Raw genomic sequence first — 13,307 nt, 5'->3', positions numbered from 1 at the left:
GTGTCAGCAAAGCATCTTTTCAGCACAGTGGGACCTGGGTGCCAGGAAGCCAGGAAAGGCCTTTTCTAGAGTGAACTAGGCCTCTTTTCCAATGGGGATTGGGACTGAGCTGGTTTCACTCTCCCATTGGGGGCTTTTGGTCTCTTTCTGGTGCGAGAGTAACTAAGAAGCGCCATGTAGTATAGTCTGTGCTACTAATTATGTTTGTCCGAGATGACAGCAGTGAAGTCTTCTCTTAGCGCTTACAGGACAATTGTATTTTACATGCATATTTCGAGGTTCTGTGTCTTTAAAAATCTCTGTCCCAAATGTTCAGAAGTGCCTATATTTCACTATTTTTTTTAGCAAGTTTGTATTTTCCCTACATCTTTAGAGATGGAGGAGAATGGTGCAGTTTCGTCTGTGGCAGTTTATTTTCATTCTGTCGGGGTGAGGTGAGGGATTGTTATCTACACTGAGAGCTGTCACTGTGAGCTGAACCCCATTTCCTTTTTCTTTAGTTATGGCCAGTCCAGGCGGCCTCAGTGCTGTACGCACCAGCAACTTCACGCTTGTCGGGTCCCACACTCTCTCACTGTCTTCAGTAGGAAGCACTAAATTTGCTCTGGACAAGGTAATCCAGATGTATTTATTTACTTTCAGAAAAATCAGGTCCTTGAAAATGCTCCAGTATTTGAAATCTTTGAAAATAGGCATTCTTAGAATTGTACATTTTAACTAAGAATTGGTGTATCTATGTGATGTATATGTGTGTGTATTACTCTCACTTGAGAATGTATTGGTTTTGGAGGGAGGGGAAAGGAGGGAGATGCAGAGGGAGAGAAACATTGATTGGTGGCCTCTCATACACACCCCAGCTGGGGACCAAACCCACAAACCAGGCGTGTGCCCTGTCTGGGAATTGAACCCATGACCTTTTGGTTTACAGGACGACGCTCCAACCAACTGAGCCACACTGGCCAGGGCCTACATGATATACTTTTTTGATGTTGGAAATATTTCTCCCTGTGTCTTAACAGTTAAAATCTCAAAGTACTGTATGCTGATTTATTGTAAACGTCAGTTCTGACTACAGAAGTATTTTTTAAAAAATTTTCAGTTGCAGTTGACACACAGTATTATATTGGTTTCAGGCGTACAACGCCATGATTAGACATCTGTGTAAAGCGGTGCCCCCGCAGGCCCAGGGCGGTCTGAAACTGCAGTTACCGCAGCAGCACTGCCTGTGCTCCCCAAGTTATGCTTCACGTCCCCGCGACTGTTCTATTGCCTGGAAGTATTGCTTCTTGCACAGAGATGTTAAGCTTACAGTTTTAAACATAGTCACTTGCCCATTTGAAACAGTATTTTGAAAGAGTAGTATTATTTTATAGATTAGTTTTGACAAGATAAGGACATTTAGGTAAATTTCTTAGAAAAGTCCCTATGAAACGAAGGAGTTCCTTCCAGCACGTCCCTCCCCACATTTAAAGCCTCGCTGTTCCCATCTGCCCGACACCACGGAGTGCTTTTCCGCCAGAAATTGGTGTGATGTGGCTTTTAATAACTGGCAAGCCCACTCTGAGGGGTGAGGGCACTGGAGGCAGACGCTGGTTCTTTGGTCGACTTCTGCTTCATAGCACAGAGGCATTCTAAAGTATTGTGAGAGATGAAGTATTCAAAACTGGGAGGCCTGGTTTCTAGTGTTGGCCCTGCGGCTAATTTCCCCTCTAACGTGAGCAGAGTCACTTATCTCTCCGGGTCTCGTTGTCCAAGTGTAGAATAGTAGGTTACACGAAAACGATGCAACTTTAAACTTTCATGAACCTTTTTTTGTTGGTTGTTTTTTTAGTTGGTAGACAAAAACCATACCATATTTGAAATTTTGATGATTGTTAATGCATAAGTATATTTTTAATGTGTTAATTAAAGAAATGCTTGTACTTTTCATTTATTTAGTGATTCAGCTACTTTAACACATTGAGTGATCCCGGGTCTTTTTTTCTCTTTATCTTTTATTTTGTTTGTTTTAGATAAATTATGATGTAAAAGAGCGAGAGCTACTGGGCTATTTGTTCCAGGAAAAGGTTGCCGTTTTTTCTTTGCTTGAAACTAACAAGCTTAAAAATCAATCCTTAATTTTGGCCTGAATGTATTTGTTTCACTAACAACTCTCGAACCTTCTTGGTTGTTTTGAATAATCAAGGACATTATACACATTATCCTTTTTGTCGTCCTTGAAGTTGGGCGTCTTTACTTTGTTCTCTGCTTTTTTATTCCTGCATGCTTGGTATTGGCTTTCTTCTACATTCTTTTTTCATGTTAAAAGTCTTTCAGATTCTGTAGTCTCTTCAACATTGATTTTCTGGGTACTAAGATAGAAAAATTAACCACTATGTCTAAAGCTAAACTGTATTCATTATTGTTTGTCCCCCACACAGTGAAAGAGTTCTTGGTGATGTGTTAAGTAGAAAGGTTTTGTCCAATGGGCATATTACTATGTAGGTGATGCTTCATTTATGAATTTTTAAATAAAATGCATTTAACACCAAAGTTATACCAAATCATATTTTAGATTTTATTATCCTTGTGAACATCAGTGGCAAGCATTTTGTGGGTCCATAGAAATGCTAACTTATAATATGCTGGATAGTAATGTATTATTTTATTTTTTGCCTAAAACAAGATTTGTAAACTGGGGTTCTATGACCTGTATTCCTTCCTCACTGTCGTCTGTCCTTTCACCAGTTTCTACATATGTATTGGATTGTAGTAATCTCTAAAATGAAAGGGATTCAGTGGCACATGGTGATGCAGAATGTTTGCTTTTTTGAAAATTTTTTGTCTGCCATTTTAATTCAAAATGTCACAGAATATTTCTATTTTCTTCATACTTTTGAATTTATAACTTAAATAGCCAGTCTCATGATTGAGTGCAAAATCATTTAATTCAGTTGGTTGTGTTTAATACTCAAAAGTCTCTTTCTGCCTCAGATACAGTTTTAGTGTCAAATTGGTCCTGAATGTGCTTTTGTGAGTGCCAGAGAGAAAGCATATATTTGTTCTGATAGCTTATAGTTGATATAAAAGAATATTAAAAATAGTTAAGCTTAGGTGTCCTTTAAATTAGTGGGAACAAATGGAAGCCCTTCTGTGCTCATATCATAATTCTCCTTAACTCTGAGAGAGCAAACAAGTGTCCCACGTCTGCCCAGGTGCCATTGGTGCAAGGGAGCGCTTGCCTGTTTCATGGGTGCCTTGACCAATAGAGGGCACAGTGGCGCCTCTAAGGTCCCTTCAGAGTGGCATCGCCTCTGAGGTGCATGCAGACTGTTCTCTCTAAGGCACAGGTGGCACACACAGGGCCCTCCACCTTGTTTTATCCCGGCCTGGCACCTCGTTGCTACCCGGCGGCAGCTCTCACTTGACTGTTAAGGAGCAGTTACATGTATACAGTCCTAACATTACATACGGCCCTTTGAAGGCAACCACAAGGCTGATGTGGCCCCTGGTGAAAATGAGTTTGACACCCCTGTTAAGGGTTTAGGACACCACCACCTGGAGCTTGGCTTCTGACCAGAGGTTACAGATGTCTGGTGCCCAGTCTGGCATCCAGGAATTTAAATGACGAATCTCAATGAACTGCAGGCTCTCATATTCTTTTTCCCCCTTTGAATAGAGAATTCTAGCTGACCGCAAGGGTCTTCTGTGCACAGACGTCAGGCTGTGGGCGAGGACAACTAAGAGACGATACAAAGCGGAGTTTCACAGCCTGCAAGACAAACCACACGCTGAGGACAGCGTCTGGGTGGCCCAGAGTAGTGTTTATGCCCAGAAGTGGGGGGAAAGGAGACCCTGCCACACTTCCTGTGTCCGCCGTCTGCTGATGGGCAGTCAGGCTGCTTTTAGCGCTTGGGCGTCGTGAAGACTGCTCCACTGAACATCGGGGCGCAGATGTCCCTTTCTGAAGTGGATTTCAGTTACTTTGGATAAGTTCCCAGAAGGGGGATTGTTGGGTTATGTGACAGTTCAATCAAATTTTTGTTGGTATCTACATAGTGAAAAATTTTTAATTTTGATGAAGCCTAATTTGTCAGAGTTTTCTTTGGTTGTTCATGCTTTTGGTGTTATATCTGAGAATCCATTGCCAAATCCATGATCATTGAAGATTTACCTTTATGTTTTCCTCTAAGAGTTGCGGTTTTTTAGCTTCCATATGTAGGGCATTGATTCATTTGGAGTTAATTTTTGTGTGTGATGTGAGGTGGGGCTCCAACTTTCTTCCACATGTGGGTGCCCAGTTTCCAGCACCCTGTGCTGGAAAGATTGCTCTTTCTTCATTGAGTGGTCTTGGTACCCTGCTGAAAATCAATTGGTCATAAAGGTGTGGGTTTATCTCTGGACTTTTGGTTCTTTTCCTGTGCTCTATATGTCTGTTCTCATGCCAATACCATGCTGTTTTGATTATGGTAGCTTTGGATTAAGCTTTGAAACTGGGAAGTATGGTTCTTCCAGCTTTGTTTTTCTTTTTCAAGATTGTTTTGATTGGGGCCTTTGCAATTTCATGTGAATTCGAGGGTCAACTTTTTAATTCTGCAGCACACCATTATTTATTGCTGAGTAATATTTTATTTTTAAAATTATTTATTTTTAGGCAGAGGGACAGGGAAGGAGAAGGAGAGGGAGAGAAACATCAATGTGCGAGAGAAACATAAATCAGTTGTCTCTCACACACCCCTCACTGGGGACCTGGCCTTAACCCAGGCATGTGGGAATCGAACCAGTGACCTTTAGTTTGCCAGTACAATGCCCAGCCCACTGAGCCATGCTGGTCAGGGGCTAAGTAATGTTTTATTGCATTAATGTACCAGTTGGTTTATCTAGTCTCCTAGTGAGTATATTTTATTGATGGAGAATGGCTAAGCACTAACATTCTCTTCTTACATCTGAGTTTTCTTTATCACATTAACTAGGACTTAATGTTTTGTTTTTATCACTTTTAACTTGAATGGATTTATTCTTTTAAAGTGTTTATAGCTGAGGAACCAGTGACTTTTGGCCACTTAATTCATGTTTTAGCTTTAGAAAAGAGTATGTTTGCAAGGCATAATATTCTCTATTCATGACACACCTATTTTATCAAGAAAAATCAGAGTCTGAAACTCTTTTGCAAATAACTCACTGTCTTTCTTCACAGGTGCCCTTTTTATCTCCTTTGGAAGGTCATATTTATTTGCAAATAAAATGTCAAGTGAATTCAAGTGTTGAAGAAAGAGGTTTTCTAGTAAGTAATCAGTATGTGTTGTCTTTTTTCTGCTTTGTGCATGGAGACTTGGGTTCCTGTCGGAAGGAAAGCCTGTCTGAGAAGGTGGTGAATCAGCTCGGTAAAGCCGTGTGGCTTTCCCACTGTGTGCCAGTCCCTGTGCTGGCTGGGGATATGGTAGGCCACAGAGCAACCCTCTGCTCAGCAGCCTTCCGTCTGGTAGGGGGAGGGACTCGGGAACAGGTGAGGATGACCCAGCGCTACCACAGGAGGAAGTGAAGAGTGCGTGCGTGTTCGAGAACAGGTGGGATGTCGGCTCTTGAGTGTGGGTAGGAGGCTTAAAGGAGGCTGCTGGGAGAGAAGTACCTCATGCACCGCTGAGCAGGTGAGGCGGAGGGAAGGTGCTGCAGAGTGAAGGGAGGGGAGTGCGCTGTGGCCCAGGGCCCCCCCCCCCCCCCCAGAGGAAAGGGTGCTCTGTGGGGACAGAGGCAGGTCTCTCAGAGGAGCTGAGCACAGTGTGTGTGTGTGTGTGTGTGAGAGAGAGAGAGAGAGAGAGAGAGTGTGTGTGAGTGAGGGCAGTGAGCATGGTGACGGGGAGGGCCATGTACTTAGCGGGGCTGGGGCCTGCTGTTCGAGGGCCTTTTAAAGAATTTGGACTTTATCCTGAAGCTAGTGGGGGACTCTAGTTTTAAGCAAGGACATCAAATTGGGGTTTTGACTGACCTCAAATCCTTCTGACTGACGTGTAAAGCAGAATGGAAGGGTGACCCTGAAGATGTCCAGTGAGACTGAGTTCTCCCTGAGAGCGGTGACGGGGACAGCAGTCCAGATGGAGGAGGCAGTTGGGGGAGGAGGAGGAAGGGCAGCCCCTGTGCTGTGACTCTGGGGGGTGGAGGAGCAGAAGCAGGGCCGGGATCTGGACGACAGATCCATCTGTCTTTTGCCTTAATGTTCCTTTATTGCTCTGGCTTGGTTGTATGTCTGCTACCTGGCATCCTTCTGCCATTGCTGAAAACAACATATCGGGGGGCAGGTTTCAAAGTATATTGTAGACATTAGCATGCTCCCCTAAGTCAGGTGTATGTCCTCTGAGTTTTTACACATCCACATATCTGTGTACCCCAAGTTTTAATTAAGATATAAAACCTTACCCCAGAAAGTTCCCTCATGCCCCCCGCGAGCCCATCCCTATTCAACATGTCGGGTTTTCATGAATTGTTTTAAACAATTTGAATTTCAGGTACTTAAACACATGTTTCAAGGATCGGGGTGTAGAGTTCAAGATGGATGTTTTAGCTGAAATGAGATTTGGAAATGTGCAGCGCGGAGACCGAGATTTCAGTGCAGGGGCATTGGGTGGGGTGGAGCCAGGAGGAGCCCCCAGCTGCGCACAGACCCAGGGAGAGAAGCACCCGAAGGGCACTGCAGGGGACACAGTGTGGGGCTGTGTCAGCTGCCTAGGTGAGAGAGAGCCTGAGTGCCGGGCCGGATCAGCATCTGTCGGGGACCATGGGGCTCGTTTGCAGGCGGTTGCTCTAGTCTCAGTTGGAGCAGAAGCTAGGTTGCCGGTGGTTGTCAGGCAAGTAGAGGGGTGAGGAAAGAGGCTGCAAGCAACTCGGGAACAAAGTCTGGCAGGAAGGGCCGAGTAGGGTGTGGTGCTTGACAGGGTCGGGGAGGGGGTGGAAGAAGGATTTCCTTGATATTTTATTAGGATCGGACAGACTCGAATCCTAAAGAGGGGAGCTTTTTATAGGGCCCACGTGGCTGAGGGCTGAGCCTTGGGGATAAATGAGGTCCTGAGGGTGAGTAGAAGCCAGACCCAAGCCGCAGTTCGTAGTCACAGGGGGGTCTCATCTAGAATCATACTGTTTCCGTCACCAGAGGAGAACCGGATGTATGAAGGAGACATAGACGATTGTGGGTGTGTGCAAGAAGTGGAGAACATCCAGGAGCTTCGGTTTTCTTGGGAAGCAAGAATTGGAATGAGACAAATCACGTGCAATTGCTGTGAAAGGCACAGAGGGGAAAGGGAGGGGGCATGGAAAGCCAAGGGGTCTGTAAACCGGCTGCTTTCACATGTAAATCCAGCAGGTGGCACTAGATATTCTTGGAAAAGGGTTTTTATGAATTCCTGAGTGGAAGGCAGTGTTTACTCAGTGACCTTTTCTCCTGATGTAAATATTTCCATGTTTTGTTGGAGACACCTTGGGCAGCTGGTAGGCTCTGGCAGCTCGTTTATTTGCATATAATGTCTGAGCCATCTGATTTTTGAGCTGGGCTCTTAACTAGTTTGTTCTGTCTGTTCATGCTTTTCCTCTCTTATAGAGAGCCCTTATCCTGACCCAGATAACTTCGGTCCCTGGTCTAATCAATGCATTTTCATGACCTGTGCCCTCTCTGAAGAATAGAGGTGGCAACTGAAGTTCAAGTTGTTCAGTTTCCCTTCCTGCCAGCTTTTGGGAGGGAGATGACCAACGACCAAAGATCCTTAGAAGGACCTTTCTAAGTGGTTCTAAAATGGTGCTGGTCTAGCTCCATCTGGACTGAGAGAAGCAAGAGAAGGGCATTCTGGATCGCCCAGAAGGTTCCCGTTCTGCCTTGTGATTGTATGTTTCATTTAATTTCCTTGGCCTGTGGTTTCCTTGGCTGTGAGAATTAATCAGCTGACCTCTTGTCATTCCTCTCTGATCATAGCAGAGAGCAATGGCCACTTGTGTTATTTTCTCCATCAAATTTTTCTTTGTTACCTTTGTGATGTAAAAGGTGAACATAAACACAGGAGGGAGCTCATGAGTCATTCATACTAACTTGGTCCCCAAGGTTGAAGTAAGAGTCCTGTCTTATTTCCTTGGGCGGCTGCGAGCAGATGTTGCCTGGAAAAAGCATGCCTTCGGGAGGAAAGAGGGTAAACTGGGGAAGAGAGAAAAAGGTGGGGTAAGAGGCTAGATGGTTGGAGTAAGCTAATTAAGTTCATAAATTTGAGGTTTCATTCTATCATGGAAGCATTTCTTCACACAAAGTAATTTTCCTCTGTGGCCAGAGATGCACTCCCAACTGAACCACCTTTTGGGGAATTGACGCACGTTAGTGGATGGAGGAGATGTCCATTCCCCTCACAGGGTTTGGTGTGAGGCTTTGTCCAGCTGTTTGAAGTGGAAAACTCTTGATGCATGTTGGAACCAGACACAAAGACACTTTTGGATTGTCTATGTTAGGGGTCAGCAAAGCAGCCGCACCATTTGTTTTTATAAACTTTCACTGGCACACGGGCTTGCTTGTCTCCATGGTGTCTGTGGCTGCTTTGCACCGCCGCAGCAGCAGCTGCGCGGGTGGTTGTGGCGGGGCCTGGGCGGCTGCAGAGCCCACACCTGTGCTGTGTGTGCGCAGCCTGGGAAGGCCTGCGAGCCCCCGCCAAGTGCACCGCTACGCTTTTGCCTTGCTTTGTTTTTTAACATATGTCATGGTTTCCAAAGGACGTCTTCTTAAAATTAAAACTAAGGACTTACTTAAATTAGGGCTCCATTATGACTACAACTAAAAAATAGTGGGGCTGGGGGGAAGCAGTGTCTGCTTCTCCCGTTGAAGTGGACTAACCCCCACATGTTACAAGCTACCTGTTCCAGAGCCCTGCCCTTAACCAGCAGGACCACTTCACTCCCATGGGAACGGAGCTGGCGCTCCGAAGGTGCGGGCTGGCCAGCACCCAGCGGTAGGCAGGTGCCACGTCCAAGCGGCCTGGTGGGTCCCAGTTCAGACATTCATCCCTGTAACCTGTGAGGGCATATAGTCACGAGCTGACTCTTCTAGTCCTGTTTTGTTCTCCTCCATAAAAATGAAATGGCGGTCTTCTGTGTGAAGTCTAAGTAATAAGCTAGCGTTAGTTTTTTAATATATAAGGCATGACATTGTCATCATTTTCTTCTCTAACTCTTGAAGTACTTTTCTCTTATTTAAGGAGTATTTGGTTTGGGGTACTATGCTTTTAAAACATCTATAAACCGCAGATGTGTGCATCTGTGGTTAATATGTGAACGTTCTTAAATGCTGTTTGCCTGTAAATGATGCTGAAAATCTGGGTGCATGTCTGGGTGTGAGCAATCAGTGACTTGCATTCCCAAGGTAAAAGGCATGATGAAAAGTAGTGGACATTGATTGCAAAATCAAAGTATTTCAACGTGTTGACATTTAACCAATGGAATTAACATTCACTTGATCCTCAAGTTTCTAAAGTCAGTGTTTTATTGACTTTTTTTAGACCATATTTGAAGATGTTAGTGGTTTTGGTGCCTGGCATCGAAGATGGTGCATTCTCTCTGGAAACTGTATCTCTTACTGGACTTACCCAGATGACGAGAAGCGAAAGGTAACGTGGAAAGCTAGTCAGTGGTAAAGGCCCGGCTGCTTGCACGTCCTGTGGGTGCAGGGGTCCCCACCACCCACCCAGGCTCCCCCTTAATGGCATCTGCTATGCCATTAAGAAGGGTCTTGTGGCAAGATGTGTGTGTGTGTGTCTACATGTGTAAAAATTTTATATTTTATTTATTCCATGTGATTCGACCACACTTAAAATATCTTAAGTCTTTCTGTCCTGCTAGAATGTTTCATAATATTTTAATTGGCATTTCTGGTCAGAAATATATTAGAAATACTTTAGTATTATTGTAGCCATGTAAAATTTCATTTTAAAATGTATTGTGAGATGTTTAGGATGTTCAAAAAGACATATAAAACAAATAATGTCCATCGGCCTCTGCATTATCAGTGAGAGTTCCGTTGAGGGTCCCATGTAGTTTTCTCTCCCCTGTAGCACTAACTCCTATCCTGAACTTCTGCTCCCACTTGTTTATTTAATTTTTTATTACTTATGTCCCTATTCCTAAGCAATATGTGGCTACAGTTACATCATTTTAAGCATTACTCAACTGACGTCCCTTTGTGTTTCTTGGCCCCCCGTGGTCTGTGAGGCTGGTCTGGGTTGCCAGGGGAGCTCTGGTTTTCGGACCTCCCGCCCTTCCCCTTCCATCTCACGAGCATACCACAGTCAGTGCCTCCATTCCCCTCTCTCTGGACTCTTCCGTGGTGTCCAAGTCACTGCTGGGACAGACAGTGACCAGCCGCATACAAGGGCAAGAGCTCTTTTGTGAGTTTGCGCCTCGTGGCCATTTTGCCGGGTAGTAGGGTTTGCGCATCTTCAGCATAACTAGATTTTGTCCCGTGGCTCTCGAAGTGGCTGTGCAGCGTTCTGTTCCTGTCAGCCCGGTTCTCGGTGCTCCGAGTCCCCACCAGCACTTGACATGTCAGACTTTTCACTTTGTCATGTCGTGGGTGTGAACTGTTTCCACTCACTGTGCTTTATTTTCTGTTTCCATGGGTAAGCATTGACAGTAAGCATCTTTTCTTGTGTGGTTTGGCTATTTATATTTTCTGTGGATTGATTTATCTATATCTTTTATCCATTTATGGTACATTGCAATTTTTATTTCCCTTGTCTCGTTTGGCATGTATTTTATTTTCTTAATTTTTGAAAGCTTTATTATTTTTAGAGAGAGGGAAAAGGAGGAAGAAGAAAGAAAAAGGGGGAGAAACATCAATGTGTGGTGGCCTCTCACATGCCCCCTACTGGGGACCTGACCCACAACACAGGCGTGTGCTGTGACTGGGAATTGAACCAGAATCCCTTTGTTTCACATCCTGGCACTGAATCCACTGAGCTACACCAGCCAGGGCTGGACCGTTTTATATTTTCAACAGCAGCGTATGAGAGTTTGTTACTCACCCCTCAACCAGTCAACAGAGGTCATTACTGCTTTTTCCAGAATTAGCAACCCTCATGTTTTAGAGTGGCATATTGCGCTTTAATTTCCTTTTAAGTCACCAGTGAAGTGCCCACTTTTGTTGGCTGTTTATAACCTGGCCATGCCTGCAAATCCCCCACTTCCCCCCACTTTCAGGACCACTCAGCCTCCTGAGTGTCTACCTTCGACCCTCAGGAGTGCCACAGCTTCCAGCCAGAGCCGAGGGGGGCCTCGCTTGCTGGAGGCCCGTGGGAAACGCTGACAGATGAGATGGCAGGTCTAGGCTTCTGCTCACAGAGGGGAGGGAGAGGGTGGGTTGGGCACGAAAGGCGTTGGGTGCGTGTTTCTAGTGTTAAAGCTGGGGGCAGCCCGAGACTTCAGGACACTGTTCATTTGTGTGTTCCTGGTTTTTTTTAAGTTTCTGTCTGTTTGGAGTTTTCCCCAACAGAGTTTATTTTTTGAGTTGACTAAGAGCTCCAGTTGACATTTTGGTTTTTACTCTTATGTCCATTTATGGTTTTTATCATTAAGAAGCATTACAGAGGGTGGGGCAAAAGTAGGTTGACAGTTGTTTGTATGGGAAATAATGCAATAATGAATAAATAGTAACACAAGAATAAACTGTGTTTTACAAACTCCCAACTGTAAACCTACTTTTGCCCCATCCTGAATATTGCTTATATTTCTCTAACTTAGGGTAATTAAATTTAAAATTAATGGCTTTGTAAGCTTAAATACTGCTTAATGCTTACTGACTTAAATGGTCTTATTTTCTACTAATGATCTCTTTAAATGTTTGTGAAGAATCCCATAGGAAGGATAAATCTGGCCAATTGTACCAGTCGTCAGGTAGAACCAGCCAGCAGAGAGTTCTGTGCGAGACGCAACACCTTTGAGTTCATCACTGTCCGACCACAGAGAGAGGACGACCGAGAGACACTCGTCAGCCAGTGCAGGGACACGCTCTGCGTCACCAAGTACGTCCCGTGCTGCTAATGGTTCTGTGAACAAAGCAAATGACTGCTCACCAGGTTCTTTCCCATGTGGGAAACACCAGAGACGGTCCTTGTCCTTAAAGAGGGTACAGTCTGGATAAGGAAACTGTCAGGAGGAGAACAACTGAATGACCGAATTAGCAGACTCAAGAAAAGCCTAACACTTAAGTTACAGCTTAACTAGTCATGTTTTCAGTACACTCCTGGTGTAGCCCCGTTTGCAGGGTCGTTAGCTAATATGCTTTGGGTTGAGTTAGAAGATTTCATGTATACTTTTAAGAAGTCAAGTATTATTTAAAGAGATTTACACATCCCTTCCTTTTCATTCCAAAATACCGTTGATTGATCAGGGGCGGTTAGTAGAAACAGAAGTGGTCGTCCTGCTCTGACATTTCTCTTTGGAGATTAACAGAGAGAGCTCCTGGGAGTGTCCCTTTTTGTTAACCCAAAGCTGAAGTTGAAGATACGAAGCTTATTGTTAAGAGTCTTAAGATTCTTTTGCTCAGATGCCCAGGAAAAGCTTAAAGACCACTTTCAGTGTACAAAGCTGTGGGTAGGGACACAGGTTGGACCTCGACACAGTCTCTATTAATGAAGCTGTTGGTGGGCTTTGTAGACGAGGGGTAGACAGAGCCGACCCCGTGAATTTCGGATGTGGAAGTATCAGGAAGCTATAGCCAAGAGACATTATGTGTATTAGAACGGAGCAAAGTTGCCTGGATACTCCCAGTCTGTTTTAAAATAGCTAGTTAGGGGACCCATTCTCTGGGAACCGCGGGTGTCTAGGTTACTTCAGATGAGCTCAGGTGAAGTCCTTCCCTCCTGTGCTCTGTGTGCAGTGGCATCGGGCAGAACGGTAGGGGCGCAGTGGGTTTAGTCCTTTTGTTTGTCCGTGTTCACAGTCAGTGGGGGAACCAACCAAACTTCAGTACAAGTGGTTCCTGGCCACCGGGCCCGTTTTAATTTAACCCTTTTAAATAGTACATTTTTCATGTAGTCTTTGCTTTTATGTGCTAATGAGCCCTCCCAGACTTGACCTTGACCATCTCCTGTGGTAGAAATAGCAGGATCCCCAGTGCCCCGACTGCTCTGCACTTCACTGCCTGCCGTTTTTCTCCTTATGACATTATCATGATCGGGGTGGACACTTCTTTATCCAGGCTTTTGACACTTGCATTCTCAGTTCAGTCCTGGCTGAGTCTTTAGCTCTGCTTGGTGGCGTCTCAAAACTGTTGTGATCATCTGTTTTCTGAAATGTAAACGTTTTACTGTTCT

General features: G+C 44.7%; 1 protein-coding gene across 2 annotated transcripts in view; it reads left to right on the top strand.

Moving 5' to 3' along the window:
* The window catches only part of ANLN (anillin, actin binding protein), a 44,243-nt gene that overhangs the window by 28,847 nt on the left and 2,089 nt on the right, over positions 1-13,307 (top strand). Inside the window, exons 20-24 of one of the 2 annotated variants that reach the window (XM_037041137.1) lie at positions 501-613; positions 2,013-2,066; positions 5,177-5,263; positions 9,498-9,605; positions 11,842-12,014. In XM_037041137.1, the coding sequence (XP_036897032.1) occupies positions 501-613; positions 2,013-2,066; positions 5,177-5,263; positions 9,498-9,605; positions 11,842-12,014 (535 nt within the window). The remainder of the gene's footprint in view (positions 1-500; positions 614-2,012; positions 2,067-5,176; positions 5,264-9,497; positions 9,606-11,841; positions 12,015-13,307) is intronic. The other variant, XM_037041138.1, reaches the window with a different exon arrangement.

This window comes from Sturnira hondurensis, unplaced genomic scaffold (genome assembly GCF_014824575.4).
Source record: "Sturnira hondurensis isolate 20B ecotype Veracruz unplaced genomic scaffold, ASM1482457v3 Scaffold0002840, whole genome shotgun sequence".
Taxonomy (NCBI): domain Eukaryota; kingdom Metazoa; phylum Chordata; class Mammalia; order Chiroptera; family Phyllostomidae; genus Sturnira; species Sturnira hondurensis.
This window is presented reverse-complemented; position numbering and strand designations above follow the sequence as displayed.